General features: G+C 43.9%; 1 protein-coding gene across 1 annotated transcript in view; it reads right to left on the bottom strand.

The window, feature by feature from the left end:
* FGFRL1 (fibroblast growth factor receptor like 1) overlaps nt 1-19754 on the bottom strand; it is a 172177-nt gene that overhangs the window by 89277 nt on the left and 63146 nt on the right. Inside the window, exon 3 of the mRNA XM_018087438.2 lies at nt 539-811. Within this exon, the coding sequence (XP_017942927.1) occupies nt 539-811 (273 nt within the window). The remainder of the gene's footprint in view (nt 1-538; nt 812-19754) is intronic.

The following is a 19754-nucleotide window of genomic DNA, read 5'->3' as shown; positions in this document are numbered from 1 at the left end:
GAAGCTTTTTCAATCCTGCTTCCATCAAGAGGATTTCTCAGGAGCTGAGCATCCCTGGGTTACATGCCAGCTCTTGTTTCAACCCAAATATTATTATTCCTGAAGACACCATGCTTTGTAAAAGCTCAGTACATGGATCTCCCTGCTGTGCATTTTTATACGGGTGCCTCAACATTTGTTTTGAGAACTATCCTGTTCCAACAGCAAACATAAAGATCAGTGTGACCTCTCGTTATCGCACAACCTTTCCTGTGTGGAATTCATTGTGATCTGGGCCCTAGTGACTATTGCATCATTTCTGCTTGTTTGTAACCTTTGGCACTGCACAATCTTATCTGCCTGCAGCCGGCTGCAGCAGAAGATGTGCAGCAACACAGCCAGCTCTGGCAATCCTCAAACACTGGAAAGGGCCAGTTAAGAGTGGAGGTCAGTAAATGATTAGCAAAGCAAATCTGCAATCACTGACAGCTACACAGACATCAGCTTGCTCGCTCACCCCACAGCAGGTGAGGCCTGGCTTTTCTCCAGCTCTACTCACCAATTACGATCAGGGTGTAGTTCACGTTGGTGCTGCCGAAGCCGTTGGTGGCTTTGCAAATGTAGGTTCCCGCATCTTCGCTTTCCACCTCCTTGATTTTCAGCCCTTGCTGAAGGATCCGGAACCTCGTCCAGCCGCTGTGGATAGTCCGTCCATCCTTCATCCACATGGTGAGGGGAGGGGGGTCGCCTTCCACCGGGCACAGGAGCTTGATGGTCCTCCCCAGCCTCACGGACTGGCGGTGAATCACTTTATCGGCAATCCTTGGGGGGCCTAAGAAAGAACAGAGAGAGGAAGAGCTGTCATGACCTTTGCCAGTGATACAGCACTGATTCAAAGCCAAGTCATCAGTCAGGTCACTGGCTGCTATACAGAGATACAGTAAGAGGTGCTAACCGAAAATCACTTACAACCAAGGCTAAAAATGCAGGCAATTACAGAGGGATACAACAACAGAGATACTGGTTTGTGCAAGACCTGAAGCTGCAGCCTTGCCATCAGCAGCAGCTCAAGCTAACCACCCAAGGAAGCCTGATTCTCAGGCTCTCTTGCTTTTCCAAAATTTCCAGCATTTTCCTATCGCAAGAAGGAGTCCAATACCCAAACTGTTCCGCTGTATTTGGTAAAGAAATTGTAGTTGTTTAAAATTTAACACCTATCCTGAAGGCAAAATTAGTAACAGGACTGGTACTTAAAACAAAACACTGCCCCCCCTCCAAATGTTATAATCCTTTCATGTTGTATGTACAGTAATTCCCTTTAATAGTCACCAGATGGGCTTTATCTGAGACACATAAGCCTGTAGTTGTTGGACATAGAGCATTCAGTGGGTAGTGCTTCACTCAAAGATCCAGTTTAGCCTGACATGTTAACACTGCTTATAGTCCAAAAGAGGATATTTTTATAAATGGCCTTAGCAACCCTGCTGGTTTGACCTGCCTGGCAAATATTTGCTCTTTGTAAAAGGTGATAATTTCATGCAAAGTAGAGTGTCCCTGGAATGCCACAGAGTGAACACACTGTTTGCCACACGATAACAGGATGCACTTGGACAGGCCAACATTCAGAAAAGAGAAGTGATAAAGATTCCAACAGTGGGATGGCCCCATAGCTGAATTCCAACCAGAACTGCTTCCTAAGGCTCTGAAAAGTTGAAACAGAGAGCCTTTTTCCTGCATCTGCCTTTTCTGCTGTTTTATTAATTGCACAAGTTCCTCACACAGACTGCAATAGCAATGCTCTTCCCAGAATAGTCTATTAATGGGTGTGATAATAAGTGTCCTGTTCTTGCATAAGGACAAAATGTTTTGCTAAGGATTGCTGATGCTGAGTTGCACCCAAAACCCACAAGATGTTTGTGGGATTTGGAACTGTTCCCTCATATTTTACTCCTGTTTCTAGTTTTTTGCAGGATTGGACCCACAGGGGATAAACTACAGAGCTCATATTTGCACTTCCTCATGACTAACTCCTATTATTCCAAAGTCTGCCTGATTTTTCCCCAGCATGACTAAGGCAGTACATACAGTACAGCTCATGAATGACTACAGAGCTGCTGTCGCAGTTACTCATGTTGAATCGCACCCATAAATTTCACAGCTTTGCTGCTGAACAGAAATGCTGCTCAAGCTGAGAAAAGAGTTGTGAACTAGGTTGAAACTCATTAATTAGTTTAACTGGTTAAATCAATGGGTCTTAGAAACACACAGATTCTGATGAACTTCTGATGACCCAAAGTGGGGATCTTGAGAGCACTTTTTCTGAAAAAGTCAGTCCCTGGCAAAGAGAACAGCCACCCCTGCACATCTTCTGCAGGGCCCTGTGGGACATCATCTGAGCCAATGGTGTCTTCCCAGACTCCAAGGGAACTGGTAAAACAACCATGAGAAATCCAATCCTGCCTTTCCAGGTCTTTTGGAGCACGCCAAACCACACTGTTAATGTTCTTCACCTTGGGAGACCTCCAACCAACTCTGTGGTTGGAGAGATAATCTCAAGATCCTTCGAATGCTGCTCTGACACAAATCACACTGCTGAATCTTTTAAAGTGGAAATCCACCCATCAGGAGGGGCTGTGTGTATTTGCTTGGATAAAGCAGAATTCACCAGCATTGGGTGAGGATCCAGCCCCAAACACAGCTACATTTCCCTACAGGGTGCAGTGTCTTGCTCAGTGCACAGGAGCTGAAATGTCCACAGACTTGTTGAAATTCTGGGTTGGCCTTTGGAGAGGTCCTTTCTGACCCAGAGCCCTACCAAGCCACATCAAATTTTAGGAGTAGCTTCACTGCAATCTGCTTGTGAGCCAGGATACTACTCCATGCATATTCAAATGACAAAAACAGATCTATAATTAGTGCTGGGGAAAAATGTTTGGCGCAGGGCAAGCAGGGACAGTGGGAAAGAGCACCCTCCTCACAGCTTGGAAACCTGCTGTAGCTCCTTCAAAATCCCTTTCCTTCCGACATTCAGGTTGACTCCTGATGAATTTTGAGACCTGGAGGAATCAGATAGTTTCCCAGTCACGTCATGTGCTTCTCTGGGTCAGGCTGCACGAGCAGCACTCCTGATGGCACCAGCGTTGCCTCTGGATCTGTCACATGTTTGGGTCAGCAGTAAGCTTGGTCCTCCTAAATGCCATTTTCCTTTGATTGACCTTTCGTTCTGAGGAATTGTTGGATCACTCTCTGTCACAGGATCTATTCGCAGACCTTTATGACATTTAGAAAAGGGTGCGTTTCTTAGAGCCTTTCTGCCTGAAAAGAAAAACACTAGCGCAGCCCTTCATTAGCTCCTTCAGCAACTTTCTTGGTAAGACGAATGAAAGTCCCCCCCCACTGTTCTTTCTGCTGTGAATTTTGCCAGATACAGCATGCACTTCTTAGTAGGGTACAGCCCCAGGACAAAGATGCTAAAGTCTTGCTTCTGTTCATTTAGTGCTGTAAATACTCCCATTTTATTACCTATCATCTTTGCATTAATAACTTTCTGCTCAAGCAGTACTGTCTGGAATCAGCACCTTCACATGTGCCAGAGGCTTCAAAGGCCCTGGCAAGCCAGTGGTAGCTGGACCTCCTAAAGCTGGGCTACAGCAAAAATAAAATGATATCATCACAGATCTCTGTCTCTCTTTCTCATATACAGGCATTCATTGGGTCTTATTTCACTACATATCTGTAGAGCCCTGCCTCAGGACTGCAGCAGTGATGAATGAATGCTTTTCCAGTCAAGACACACTTTGGCGCATCTTGCCACTCTGTGCTGTCTGTTTTTGTAGGGGAGACAGGGGAGAGGGGGAAGTGTGTTTTGCAGAAAGGCCCTTCTCCAGTATCCCCTGGGCAGCAGGTGCTGCTGACACAGAGCTGCCTCGCATGAGGTACCACGGAAATCCCACACTATCCAGGCAACAACATCTTCCCCCTCTGAATCCATACACTGAGCTGCCCAGCACCGCTCGGGTTCTCCTGGAGATTAATGTCCAGGGTTTCTCTATGCCAGTTCCATCTTTTGCTATATGAACAGAGCAAAAAAGGTGTAGTAAAAACATGCTGAGCCCCTAGTTTCCCACATGCAGCACTGGTACTGATGGGAGCTCCCCAGCTTCCAAAACTGGCCCATAATATGCCAGGGGGTGGCCAGGAGAACAGGGTGCCCAGTAAGCTCTTCCAAGGTGCTGATTTGGGAGTGTCCCTGGTGCCTGATCCTGCAGGGCTGGGGCACTCACTGTGTGTGCTCACAGCTGAGTGCGGCAGTGTGGGAACAGAGCCCAGGGCACAGCCCGGGGCCACCGGCTGGATACATTTCTACAGCTGCTTAGAGAGGCAGAATCCCAGGAAAGCACCTGCTGCTTCACCTACAGCTGCCAGGGAGGTAAAAACAGACTGAACCCTGGCTGCTGCTGACTTCCCATCCCTCGCTGCTCTAACGCAGCAGTAAAAGACAGATGAAATTACCCCTCGAGCAGCCACTGTTACAACCTCTGCTGTCCTAGACTCCAGCTTTGTATTGTGTGTGAGCAGAAAAGATCTAATGTATTTTGAGAGCAATACCCTCTGGCTGCTCCCTATAGCACTGCCCTTGCCTTGTTTGTGGGCAGGGCAAGAACTGGAGAGCAACGGCATAAGGGATCATTCTGAAACCTGAAAACATTTTGTTAAATCAGACTGTTAAAATTGTGACTTCGTATATTTACCAATGCAAACTTAATGCTAATATATATACCATCTCTCTGGCTGGGGTGGGGATCCTGTGAATTGCCATGTGCTTGCAGCTGTGGGCCAAAGCTCCAGACTGGATCCTTTCAAGACAGAGTAGCAGAAAGCAGTGCTCTCTAGTCCTGAGTGTAAATCCTGGGGAAGGAGTCCCTATGTCATGCTCCCCCTCATTTCTTAACCATTAGGCAGCAATTCTTGAAAACATCAGCCTTTTTAAGTGCTGAGAATCTTCAATCTGTGATGCTCTTGGACACAGAAATTACTTCTTCCAGCATTTTTCCATAGGATGTGGGAGAAAAGGACAAAACCAAGGCCCTAGGTAGATATTTCATCCAAATTACTGACACATACATTTTCATAGTCAGGGAGTGGGGTGGAGAATGGCAAGGAGAGAAAACAGTCACCATTCCTTGCTTCCACTCTTGCAGTTTTTCACCAGGCAAAGGCAGCTCTATAGCCACAGGGCACTGCTTTTAAGCCCCACCACGGAGGAGAGGGCACAGCTGGCTCCACAGCCTGTGTGAACAGAAGGAGCTCTTACAGTAAGTTAAGCCCCACTTCGACACAAGCCCAGTGGGGGAAGGTTTTCTTCAGCCCCCCTTGTCCTCAACCCAATAGTCTGAGGGAATCATTCCTTAATACTTTGGCTGAGGGGGAAGGGTGGAGTTTGACATCCGCGGATGTGACTTGGGAAGAAGTGACGAGAATGCAGCTGCCTCCCCCCCGTGCTTGGTTGTTATTTTTTCTCCAAACACAAACTAAATATAACTTTGCCCCATAACATTCAAATCATTTTAGTTACTAGAAGGGATCGTGCCTGGAGTTCCAAGGGCCAGGGTGCAATCAGGCTTAAAATATAATTTAAACAACCCAGAACCTGCATTTTCCACCAAGTTATTTTCTTGCTTGTACTTTCCCCATCTGCAAATACATATAAACACACCCAGAAAGAAACCAACAAGCCCAACCAGATGCCAAGTTTTCTGCTCGAGATCATATAAACTCAGTCAAACATTAACAAGGAAATGCCATGATCACTTCATTTGTTTTAAATATTTCTGCTCATATACATGGAGACATGTGTGCAGATTTATTTGCCTCATTTACGAATACAAGCAACTGGAATCTCCATTCTGTTCCATTATATAAAAGACAGATCCTACACCTGTCTTACTGAACAGCTGGGCAATTTTCAATTTATATCCACTATCCTACACCACAGAAAAGTCCCACTTGCTGCTCTGCTGCTGACACTGCTTTACTAGCACTCCTGCTCTCTTCCCCAGTGCCTTGGAAGGGACGGTGGTTGCCATTTCTTGCCAAGAGGAGTTATGTAAAACCCAAGAAAGCCTCTTTGCTTTAGCAAATAGCTATTTCCGGGAAGCAGCAAAAACAATTTCTAGAGGCGTATTTAAGGCACAACAGTGGAATAGCCTGGAGCTTCCTGTCCATATTTCTCACAGTCAAAAACACACACACATATAATTATATTTTCCTGGACTGCATTGCAAAGTTCATGCACTCGTTCAACTCATACATGTAGTAAACATGATTTACAGCTCTGTGTGAAAACCCTCTAGATATATGGTGTTTTGATAGTGACTCAAACCTAGCACTATAATTTAGTAACACCTAGCAGTGAAAGCTAAATGATTTCCCACTCCACATTCCTAACTTTCCATGAACCCCTTTTTAGTGCTAACCTGGGGAGGAGATACTGCTTCTACAATTGTTTGGACTTTGCCTTGCTATTCCTTCAACTAAACTGCACACTAACGTCAGGCTTCACATATGGTGAACGCACCAGCACTGACCCACGTCCTATGAGACCATTTGCCATCATACAGTTCAAAGTGAACTTTATTAACACATTAAACATAATTACAAAGAGGAAATTCCAAGGAAGGTCAACAAGCCTGGACAGTTTCTTGGAATGGAAAGTAATTTATAATATCCACATACTGAATTGTAAAGTTTATAAAGAAGTTAAATAAGTTTTAAGAGCCCCATGGGTTATGTATATTTTATTATTTAATACCAAACACATTCACTTTCCATGTCGATAAGATTTCTTTTGAAGTGCTGTGTTAGCAAATTAGCAAAGTCATTTACCAAGAAGCACCCAAACAACCCATCAACACATGCATGGAATTAGCATCACTGGCTGAGGTACCACAGGCAGTGTGTGTCCTACAAGGAGAATACAGCCAAGCAGAGAAATCTTTCACTACAATAGTGAGATGAAGGAATTGGACAAGCATCACCAACCAAAGTGCTTGTTTAGTGTGAACATAATCTCTCACACCAACGCTTGAGGCAACATTTGGCCTTCACCACACTCATCACTTTAAAACCCGAACCTCCAAAGTCCTTAATGCAAGGGTGGTACACAGCAAAGTTGATTTCTTTCACCTTTCCCATGCTTCAAAACGAACATAGCTGGAAAGGACCACCTAAAAGCCATGCTTGAAACATGCAGTCAGAGTTGCCTAACTGGGGTATTCACTACTACAAAGTTGGGCTGGACAACTCCCGCTTACAGGGGAGGTTTAACCCTTTCTACAATAGTTTAACCCTCTCTTCAAGACCAACATGAGGATTATACACTCACACTCCCTGCACATTATTATTACCATTATTTGTATTGGCATTCCAGCTGTAATGATGGATCAATGGATGGAGGCCTCTCTATGCTAAGGGCTGGACAAACACTACCAAGGAGCAAATCCCACAGGGAAGGGCTTACAAAGCAAGGATGGCACATGAGTAGGTGTTCCTGAAAGAGGGGAATTCTTGGCTCTCTGCACAGTTGGAAGCCATTACATGGAGAGCAGAACTGATAAAAATGTTTTTTGAGAGAGATAAAAGGATGAATGTGTTGCCCATGTATCCCATTAACTAATGGAATAAGCAGTTCAAAGGACTGGTGAATCCAACCTCTTTTCATATTTTCAAAACAAAACAGTTTGCATTTCCAAAAGGTATGCATTAGCCAAGTGAAGCAGGGGTCAGCGTAGGGGTAACTGGTCCAAATGCTTTGGTATGTGACATGAGGAGATGAGATTAGATGAGCTAATGGGTCCTGCTTGGCTTGAAAACATAGGCGCCCACAGACAAAAACAATGCTTATCAAAAACAATCAAAAGATTAAAGAAAAAACCAACAGCATCTCTGCAGAACAAAGACTCCTAGCGAGGAACACAAAAACACCACAAGTATTTGCTGACCAGCCCCGATGGCTGGTCAGGCTTAGATTCTGAAGCAGCAGACTGTTTGCAGGAGCAGTCTCTAGTCTTGGGCTGCGTGGCTGAGCCAGACAAACTGATGGAGAAAACAGCCTTGTGGATCCATTTTACAGCAAGTGAAGTGCCATATTTTCTCTTTCCTCCCTACCTCTGTGGTAGGAGCTGCTTTCCTGATGAAATGGATATTTATTGATAGCACAAGAAGTGCTTGCCATATTTTTACATGAGTAATAACTAGCCCCTTGGGTGAAGGCTGCCAGTAAATTTCCTACTCTAGATGTTCCAAAACTAAGAAAAATAGAATATTTGGGAACATGTTCCATTTAATTAAGTGCCCTGCATACACATTTCACTGACATTTAATAAAATAGTTATTGTATGTTAAACAATTGGCACTTGATTATTGCATAGATTTATTGCAGTTCAACAACAGCAGATGAGATACATATCTCTTACGTGGTTTTTAAATCCTTTTAGCATATGTTTTCAATAATCAGTTGGTATTTATTTAACATGAAATTACCATCTTATTAAATTAAATGTGTATGGGTGACATTCAATTTCAATTGTTGCTGAACATTTTTTCAGCAGCAAAAAAGAGTAACATTATCCCTTAGGTTTTGAGGTAGCAAACGCAAAGGAGAGTTAGGATTACTTCAAATTACTTTTGAAGAAACAGACTTCATATGCTAGAAGGTTTCTCCTCTAGTGTGGAAGAAAAGATATTATTTATTGTTTCTTAAGTGCTGCCAGTGGGCTTAGTGTGAGCCAAAAGAGAGGACTAACATTTCTGCTCTAAGGCTAAAATTATCCTGATGGTGCAGTTCAGGTATGCAGCTCAATGGGTAACCAGAAGACTTTCTTTAGAGAAAAGTACAACGAAGGTGTGTTGGCACACGTACCCACACAATCTACCTTTTCCATTCCCATTCAAAAAGGCAAGCCCATCTGAATAATGGCATTCCTAATTTGAAGAGCAATTTTTTTCAAAAGAAATGGCCTTAAAATATGTTTTCAAGGTTCTAAAATTAATTTTATTTTTTTTTTTTAGCCTCCTGCTTCCAGGAAGAACAAACTGCCTAATTCTGGAAGAAAGCTAGAAATCCTCTGGCTTGAGGGAGGGGAAGAGGATCCAGAACCCAACTGAAAATCCTGCCCCATAACCCGAACCTGCTTTCTCCAAAACTACCCCAAAACCCCCGAGCATCTCCACCACAGGTCACACAAGGGACCATTCCTGCCAACATAAGGCATTTGTTTGCTTCCCATAATGTCTGGGAAACAATCCAGTCAGGCAGCCCTAAACTACCTTCTGGGGTGAATCTACCATAATTTTAACATAAATATGATTGTACTATGCACTTCCAACTGCTTCCCAATCATGCAAATCCTGCTTCACAACCCCAGTGGATTTCCCAGCCAAATTGCTTACCATCTCCAAGACTTTCAGTAAAAGAAACCAGATACTCTGCAAATCTCAGTTTAATGCACTTCTTGTGTATCAGAACTCCCCTTCGAGCTGCCGATTGCAATCACATTCCAAACCCCAAAGCTCCAAAGACAGGCATTTAGTCTGAGCCAACCTGCTCCAATTTTTGTCCCCTTCTTTTCCCTCCTGCCTGCATGCAGTATTTTGTCACCTATCCATTTTATTTGAACAGCTCCTAGAAAACAGGACGCCCAAGTTCACGTTTGGTGACACAGATTCCCCTTGAACTTTGGTTGTCAATATTTAACTCAGTCTAAGCACTGTGCAAGGTTTAATAAGTAATTAGCCATTTCCCTTACAGACAGATGCTCGTGTGAGCACTGTGCAGGCAGGAAATTGTAAGTGTCATTGTTTATGTCTGCAGGAAAACAGAAACCACGATGGTTGACTCCGTGCCATATGCAGGAACGATGTGAACGAAGACCTTTAAAGAGTTGGTTTGCCTTCCTGCTGGTCCACAGTGGCAACTTCAGCTGTACACTGAGACAAGAGCCTTCTCTTTTGTATCCAAGGGTTCAGTTTTCCTCAAAATACTCTTAAAAATATTTTTAAACAGATTTTTCTCTAAGGGATGAAATTGGAAAAGACTTTAAACTCTTCCAAAGGCAATTGCCTTTGCCAATACCCAGGATGGAAAAGGTGTGATTAAGTGCACTGAGGGCTCAGAAAAAAAACAACATCTTGAACACTCACTCTTGATCACAAGACACGGCCAAAATATCCATAAGCCTTCTGCTGTTGGGAAATCATCAGTGCCCTGCATGGGAAGGCTGCTCTTAGCCCTCTCTTGGCTCTGGCCTTGTCACTGGGGGCTTCTAAGTTTGGCCACCACAAAAGCGTGGTAACAACTGTTTGAGGGTGACCACAAAGAGATAAACATTGTGGTATTTAAGAACTGAAGATATTTTTGGAGGCTTCTCTAGAACAGAAGGCATTTCTAGCTGAATGGCTGCAGAGTAGGTTTGGTATGGAGTGGCATAAATGTTTTTTCTATCAGAAAATTACATTTTTGTCAAGAACTAAGACTTTACCTGTTTTTTTTTTCCAATACTCCCCCTTTCAGCTTGAGAAACCTTTTGTGTAATAATTTTGCCAAATCAAAATGAAACACATGGAAACTAAAAAGTTGTGATTTTAAAAGTGTCTTGATTAAGCAATAGTAATATTTTTTTTAATTGGTTGCTGTATCCCTAAAATGTGAAAACGGTTTTGAATTTGGGCAGAAATAAACTAACATACATATACGTATACACATATGCATATATATATATATATAGATACACACACACACACATATATATATAACTTGTCTTGCTCCAAAAGAAAAATGCAGTGAGGCAACTCCTTAGACAGCAGCATTTTAAAGTTCTGCCTGAAACCATTTACTATTGCCCTACCAAAACATCCAGTTCATGGTAGGTGTGATGGGAGCTGGCTCTTTCCAGCTCTCTCCAAATTAACTGTCATCATAAAGGTCTACCTTAAATTTGCCCACATCGGTGTCTTAATTAATTTGGACTAGAGGTGTGCTTTAAGATGAATTTTTTGATCTTCCCCACCAATTATACTTTGCTTCACATCATGAAGCTGTTTTGGTGCACATGGGCTGAGTGGCTTTTGTATGAAATTGAGCTGCAAGGGGTGTTCTAGTTCAGATGAGCATTTAGTTCACAGGACCAAACAACAGCTATTCTGAAGTGAAATACTCCTCTGAAATGGGGGTGCCAGGTCCTTAACACCAAATGCTTTGCTTTACAGATCCAATCTTACCAAAGCCCATCAGCTGCTAATGCAGACAGTCAGCAATTAATTGCTAGCTGGGTCCCTGGTAAAACAACAGCAGAAGCTGTGCTCTTGCATTTCCATTAATGAGCATTCAATCTACACGACCACACTGGAGTTGATCCAGAATAAACTCCCAAAATGCCTTTAGTGTGAACATCACCTTCTCAGCACCAAATATTTCACTTTAAAGATTTTTTACTGTTGTGCCACTCTACAGGCTAACTTGGACACACCTGTACATCTCTTCCAGGAAGGGAAAAGCCCTAAATGCACTTTAAAATAAAGTTTTTACAAGGCTGAGTCAGTGAAAACTTACATTTAAACTCAAGAGACACCATGTCTCCTGTATATAAAAACAGGGAAACCATCACTGAATTCTTATAGCATTCACATCTGGTTCCTGCTCCCCAGACACTGAAGCACACATTACCTGATGTAAAAACAAAAGGTACCTGTGTGTATTGGCAGGAGACAGGACTTCTTAATGCATGAAACCCTCACACCTGCAGAATATTGTCAGATCTTGCATAGGAAACAGCTCCAGGACATACCCAAAGGAAAGTAGTAACACTTTCTTCAAACGGATGGACTCTGAATGCCACAGCACAGCATTAAAACATGCAATGATGCCTGCACAAGTCTGTGCACAAGTGACCTTCTGGCTGTGAAACTTGTTTTGTCTCTGGCACCGTCCGAGGGCTGAGCTGGTGCCTTGGACAGGGGGTAGTGCAGGTTTCTGCAGCCTGCCTGCACTTGGGACAACTTCAAACAGATCCACTTCCTCTGCTCCTCCTCTTCTACGTGCTGGTTTGCTCACAACAACAATAGTGCACTCTTATGTGGCTTTATTAGCTTTACTGTCAGGAGACAGTGAAGACTTGTTGTTCTGTTAGACTTACTATGTCCAATTGCACCACCTGGGATTGCCAGAGGCTTTGCTGTAAAGTTCTAGGACTGTTCAGCTACTGAAATCAGATAGAATCAGTGCATTTAATCTGCTATGTCCAAAGCTTTGCTGCACCCCTTGATGCTCAAAAGCTGCTTCACTTCATATGGAAGAAGGTATTCCTCCTGTACCTCTACTGCACACCAGTGTGGCATGTCTCAGGATGAGTGATATTCCCAACCCAGCACCTAACAGTGGGTCTATTCTGCCAAAATTGAAACACTGAAAATAAATATCTAAAATATAAACCCATTTAAACTCCCCAAGCTATTCAAAGGATTTGGAAATATTTCTCCTTTGCTGAAGATCCCATTATTGCCTGTCTTTGATCTCTATACATCTGCATGAGTACATCATGATCGTGCCAATTATTATTTGATACACAAGCAAACTACCAACACCCTGTTCGTAGCACAGCCTGTTGCTTTATTCGAGCTGCCCAAATCTCAGCAGCTACAGAGCCTATGGGAGTTCTGCTGACACCGACTGCTCCGCGATTTCAAATGACGCCATTCCACTGGCGGGCTACACACTGGTATGTAACATCATATCCATCAGGTAGATAGAGCTACACTGGAATATCAATTAATGTGCAATCCTATTACCTCAGTGTCTGGTAATGTACAGCCCCAGCTACCCTCCTGCAAGTGTGCACAGGGGGAGAAATCCGGAGAGCACAGCAGCTCTCCAGGAAAAGCCACGCAGGGAGAAATGTCTCGTGTGATTACAGAGCTGCTGCACATCCCCCCGCGCACGTGCGGGTACCAGCACACGCACAGAGCATCAGCTGTCAGCAGGAATTCCTGACTGCAGACTAAACCATTGCCACAGTCTGTCTGCTCAGCCTGTCCTGGTCGGTGCACATCTGAGCAACTTGTCCACTCGCATAAACGTTTCTGAGCTTCTCCGCTCATGGAAATAGGAGGTTTTACTGTTGCAGTGATCTGAACTTGTTCTTGAGGGAAGCCATGGCACAAATCACTCTGTGCTGCTCACTGGCCTTTCCAAGAGAGGAGTCAAGAGGTCAAAACCCAAGGTCAGAAAAAAGTAGACACACAGGCTGTACCTGAGGCTGGAGAAATCAGCACGCTCCTAATCAGTCACTAATCCCCTAATCTTTATTGCATGTAAATTCCAATCCCTTCCCAATGGCTGTGCCATGGTATTCTTCAATCTGATTACAGTGAAACCCCATTGGAAGACTCATCGATAAAAGATGGAAATGTGTAAAATCAATTTGCTGTATATCACAAACAGCACTGCACATCCCTTCAGGGATCAAAGAACCGCCATCAAATAGCAACAAATAAGGGGCTGTTAAAAACGCTTTTTATCCAATAGTGGATGTGATTATTTGACAAAAGACAAAATTCACTTCCGAAGGGAGAACAGTGCTGTATTGTTTTACAGACAGTAGAGGATCAGTTGGTGAGTAAGGCAGAAAAGGCAACGTACAAAAGGCCGTCATTTAAGGCCATGCTTTAAAAGCGAGAGGGCAGAAGACAAGAGGAACTAGATGCACTCAGACTCACAATTTACTGGCAGGAGTTCAAACTCAGCCAGCAATCTCAGCTTTACCTCCAGAAGGTACAGTAGGAGAACTGTTGGCACGGAACAGCTGGTCAATGAATTTGTCATTTGGCATTTATCTTGATATGAAGCAATAATCATTGGTAAGACTGAGCAAAACTCTCCAGATTTTGGTCCTGAGCTCAATCAAGCTTTGCCTGAAGTGCCTTCATCCACAGGATCCACAGCTCTGGTCCCCTGGGAACAGCCTCCATTATTGCTAACTACAGCAGTTCTTGGTGTTGAAAACAATGAAAAACTGATAATACTTATAAAAAATAAAATACCTTGGCAGGATCTCACTCTCATGTCACTTTCCTACAGTGAGTAGACGGGAAGCTAAAGCATCCTTCGTGTAATTCACCAGAAGACAGAGAAAAATACTAATTTAAAACAAAGTAGAGGCCAATCTGACTCCTGTGTTTCATCCATTGAGGGGAATTTGCCAGCATTCATAATTCTGTTTTTCAAATCTTATGATATTAGGTGCTTGTTTCTTACTGTCTCTTTTTTGAGGGCATAATCCTGAAGGAGACTCTCCAGTTTATTTGAACATGAAAGGAAATTTGTGACCTTTGCAATCGTGGGGAATCACTAAATGCTCTAAAAACAGGAAGCAAATAAATAAAATCCAATTTGTTGTAACATTCATGCTATTTAAGCCAGACTACTGGTTTTCTGGGTTTTGACCCAGGAGTGTTGAACGTGCAGGATTAGTAATGTGAGTGTTTCCCACGGAAGTGTCCCATGTTATTTATTTGAGCATCTTTATGACATGCATTTACAAAAAGTTACACTGGCTGTGAGATCCAATAACTGTAGGATCTAAAATAGCTTATGCTCCATTCACCCTAAAGGAGATTATAAGCAGGTGTCTCTCCTAGAAAAACTGGCACAGTACAATCAACAGGGAGCTGGCTCATATTCCCAGATGTTTGTCATTATGGGAAGGAGGGAGAAAAAGGGACGTTTGGGTCAATAAAACCACACTGCTACTCTTGCAGCACCTACAGTCCAAGAGGGACTTCAGTAGCTCAGCTCTGCCATTGATAAAAGTTTTACAAGACCTCTGCTCCAAACAGCCCTGAAATCAAAGGTCTGTTTACTTAGCCTTTGCTTGCTGGGCTTTAGGATAGTGCAAGGAAGATCAAAGGAGGGACCTCGTTTAACACGTCCAAGTACACAACCAGCAAGTCTGTTTATGTTGGATTCCTGCACACTGAGAGTGCCGCTGTCTGTCAACACTTCAGGCTCATTTTCAGCAATATTGGGTGAGGAGGGAAATATTCAGAAAGGCCCCACAGATTTTGGTCCTGCTGAAACAGAAGTGAAAGTCAGAGCAGGGAGTTGTGCTTGTAACTGTGACTGCTGAGGTCAAACACAAACTCCTTGAAGGGAAAAAGAAACCTTCACAGGTCAGAGACCTCTGGTCTCTGCTGAAGTGTTATATCATTAAAATGCAGCTAAAGTCTGCATGAAAAGCTGGAAAAGACAATTCTGGTTCTGCATTATTTGGGTGCCACCTATTTTTATTGGCAAGGTACAGCAAGGCTGAGGTAGTTGGTTTGGCACTGGTAAGGGATGACACCCTGAGCACCTAACACACAGAAGGAGGTGCAACAGCAATTCACTCTTCCTGCAGTCTCCCACTGACACCTGTACAAGTCCACACTGGGGATGGGGCAGTGTGCAATGACAGACCATTTATTAGCAAAGCTTAGTTTTCAATGGCCCTGCATTCTGTAGCTTTATTTCCCAGTGTCTATTAGGGGGCAAGAAGCTGATGACTTATTAATTTATTTATGTGCTCATTTGTTGCTTCTGCATTAATTGTCTCTCTATTTAGAAAATTCATCCAGGTATTTAGAAGAGGCTGAAGCCATGGTCTTTGCCCCAGGCATGGTGGCAGTGGGATTTTTTTTTTTTTGCAGCCCTATTACAATCACTCCCTTCTACATGACTTCTCAGTTCCAAAAATTTTGAATTCAGTATCTCTCAAATCAGTCCTTCTCAAACAATGTGTGTGAAATTGGCTTATAGGCTTAAAAGCTACTGGAAAGGATGGAGATGGATCAACCCTCAAAAAACATCACCACACGAATCTCATCTCTTTAGGAAACCAGTGTAAAGACCCCAGACACAGAGAGGTATGGAAAGAGCTCTCAAACAGGAGACAGGAGGTATTTAACTTTGGAAATAGAGCACTTTCTTTGAAAGATTTATCTGAAGATATAATCCCCATCTGATATCACAGCAGAACAGCAGAACCTCCATTAGTCAATCAAATGACAAAAGTTGGGATGGATCCACTTTATGCTGATTTCTTTTACTTTTTTTGGTGCTTCTGTAAAAGTTTCCTAGAAAAACCTTCTCATGTTCTGATCAGTGTTGCTCAGAAGAAATAGAAACCCAGGACATGCAGAAGTCTGTAACCAGTGTTAGGAAACCAAGTCTCCCAACAGACAGCTGGTTCTGGAGGTGCCTCCTGCAGATGCCCTACATCTCCCTCTGAAATACCCAAAAAGACTATGGGCAGCATCAAGGCACTGGATTGTGCAACCCATAGATGAGCCCAGCAGAGGACTGTGATTCAAAATAGATGATATACACTATTCCTCCATCTCCCACATGCTATGACCTCAGATCACCTTTATTTCACTAGATGAGAAATTGAGACATTTTTTTGAAAAGTATTGCATATGTGCTTTGAGATTCTCAGATGATGGAACCCTGAGTGGTACTCCTGGGGCAGAAATGGAGCCATTTGGTCTGAATTAGACCAGTCTGTCATTTGCTTTAGGAAAATAAAACATACAACTCACAACCAAACCAACAGTTACTACAGCTGTGACCAGACAGGAACCAGCAACATCATTCCCACAGCAACACAGTGTACATGCACCTTACTCCCACTGCTGTCCAGGCTTAGGGCAAAATTGCTTCAGCCCTAACTCCCTATCTGAGCATGCCATTTCCAAGTGGTTCTGTCCCAGGCTAACTCTCTTGCACTGATGGGAGGAGCCCATGTAGGAATGAGAGACAAAATAATACCTGTTGCTTCTTCCCTTGGCTTCAAAGAGGAGTAAAACTTTATAAGGTAAAAATATGTACAGAGTATGTGGAGAATCCCACACGAACTGTGGGCTGGAGGAACCCCATTAAGTCTCGCTCCCATCTTGAAAACAGAGACAAATAAAAGGAAAGGTTAAGACAATCTCTTAGGTCCTTGATAGTCAGATAGCAAGGGCCACACAAGGTACCAAAGTGCCACAAGGGCACAAAGTTGGGGACACCTTCCTTCTTGGGGTGCTGTGAAGACACACATCAGATTGCCAGGCCTCCTGCGATCACGGGGGTGCAGATGGAGACCTAGATGGATATGCAAGTCCCAAGATTCACCAAAGAATCTTCACTGTTTTGCAGGGGAGATATCTTCCCTAACAAGACAATACAGCCAGCTTTGCTCCACTTTATTCCACTGCCTCTAGTCAAAATCCTCATCTACACTCCTAAACTGTTCCCTCCCCCTCCTCCTGGCTCCAGTATCCAATCCCTTCATACACTTGCAGACAGTTATTGTCCCCTCAGGTGTCACTTAGTCGAGCTACACACATATTTAACAAGCAGCTCTTTTAATCTTCTCACATAAATCAGTCCCCCCAGTTGTCTGATCCGATCATCCAGGCCTGTCTCTCTCTGTCTGGACGAAAACCTTGTCTGTCTCCCTGACATCTCCTGGATGTTGAGCTGTCAGCTCAAGCTCAGAGCTCTTAATCTTCCTCCCCCTTCCCATCTCCTTCCTTAATTGTTGCGGACACCACTACTGTCCTGCCTGTCGCTCAGGCCCACAGCCCAAGTGTTATTTTTTACTCTGCTCTCCCTCTAGATCTTCCCATCCTGGCTCAGACCTTGAGCCAGAGTCTTTCTGCAGCTTGTTGATAAGCCCAGCCCTGACTGTCCATCCACTCACTTGCAGTTTGCATCCAGACTCCTGTCATATTTCATCATGACTCCTCTGCTCCAGCCTTGGCAAAACACACTCTTGCCTCATCCATATTAATCTTTTTCCAGGCACTGGTCTGGCCACCTCCACTTCTCTTTGCATCTACCTCTCCCTTTCCCTGCCACACCAAACAGCTGCTACTTCTCTTCACTTGTCAAGGCTCCTCCTGGCCTCTTCCCACTCACTGTTCTATCACCTCTTCCCTACCAGAGGTCCACCCTCTTCCAGCTGTACCAGAATCTAGGCTCTCTCTTCACTTTTTACATTTTTCAAAGAAAATATAAGTGCTTTCTGCCAGGTTGCCTGCCTTGTGTGGGAGCAGCTCCCCCTTGGCATTGGTTGAGATGCTCGGCTCTCTCCCTGCACATGGCCCCTTAAAGCTTTCCTGCACCGAGTACCCACCGTGAGCAGCTAAGCCTGGCACCTCTGCAGGTCCTTATGGACAGCACCATCAAACAGCTTTAAACTAAAAGAGGAGAGATTTAGATTAGATGTTAGGAAGAAATTCTTTGCTCAGAGGGTAGGGATGAACTGGAACAGGTTGTTCAGAGAAGCTGTGGATGCCCCATCCTTGGACGGGCCAAGTCGGACAGGGCTTGGAGCGACCTGGTCTAGTGGAAGGTGTCTCTGCCCACGGCAGGGGCATTGGAACTAAATGACCTTTGAGGTTCCTTCCAACCCAAACCATTCTCTGATTCTGTGATTCTATGCTGCTTTGCTCCACCCATCTCTCTTTCTTCCTGCCATCAACCTTCATCTCACACCCCCAGGTAGCTCTTTGGGCACAGCCTTCTTGCTGTGTCCAAACACTTTGCACAGTGGGGTGAAGGTCCTGAGCACAGCAGTGACACACACAAATCATGCTAATCACAACAGCCTCACTAGCACCTCTCTGCTGATTATCCTCATTTCTGCATCCACAGCATTAACATATAATTGCATTTTAACAAGCTTCATTAGCACACTGCTTAGGTAAAGCTTAACACAGCCCAAGCACCCAAAGAAACCTCATGGTGCTTTTTTCTGCTCAATATGATTTTCAAGGCTTCCGTAACCTGATTTGTTAGGAATAACCTCAGGGCTGTAAAGCTTTTCTTCTGCCATCCAGCAATTAAGGAATAATTTGTCACGGAGCAAGTCAAGCTGCAGGGCAGGAAAGCCCTGTGCAATACAATGAAGCTGTGTAAACCCTAGCCCCCCAGTGCAGGAATTAAGTGAGCATCCCTCCTCTCCTTCTTCATTAGCTGGGAGCTGGTGCTCAGGTCCTGTAAATTCTGCACACTAATGCAGCAAGTAATGCAATTCTGGATACAGGCAGAGAAATGCCTGTATGCACCCTGCCAGGGTACACTAGCTGTGGCTCTGCCCCTTCTGCACTTTTTTTGGACATTGTGCAGAAAGGTAAAGAGCCAGCTGCCAACCCATACTGTTGGCATGAGCTGTATAATGGAATAGGGTTAAGAAATGGGCTGCAAAGGTTTTTTAAACAAGTTTTATGAAGCTCCAAAGGATAACCGAAACTCCATCATTTTTTAAAAGATACTTGCCCTGGGAAGAAAAATGTTAGTAACTTAAAAATATGACAAAAGGAGCAAAGGTAGGTGATGAGTTTGCAACACTCTGGATGCCTTGAACTGACCTAATTTGTGCACACTGGCATCCATAACAGGCATGAAACACAGAACCTTGGACAGACCAGGGCAAACTGTGGTGCATCCAGGACTGGATCAGGATGTGACCTTGGGCAGCAGCTCCCAAGGGACACACTCCACATTTCAAACAGTTTATGGTCTCCTAATTGTTCATGTACCCACTGACAGATGCAAACACATACATGGAGGAGAAACCAGTCTCACATTAGAAAGAAAGAAGGGAAAGCTCATACATCTATTGAGTATGACGAGTATTTCTGTCTGGTTAAACCTTTGCTAGTTTTAATACTTTCTCCAGTTATCTGAGTCACAT

Source organism: Manacus vitellinus, unplaced genomic scaffold (assembly GCF_001715985.3).
Source record: "Manacus vitellinus isolate BGI_N305 unplaced genomic scaffold, ASM171598v3 scaffold_0_pilon, whole genome shotgun sequence".
Classification (NCBI taxonomy): domain Eukaryota; kingdom Metazoa; phylum Chordata; class Aves; order Passeriformes; family Pipridae; genus Manacus; species Manacus vitellinus.
This window is presented reverse-complemented; position numbering and strand designations above follow the sequence as displayed.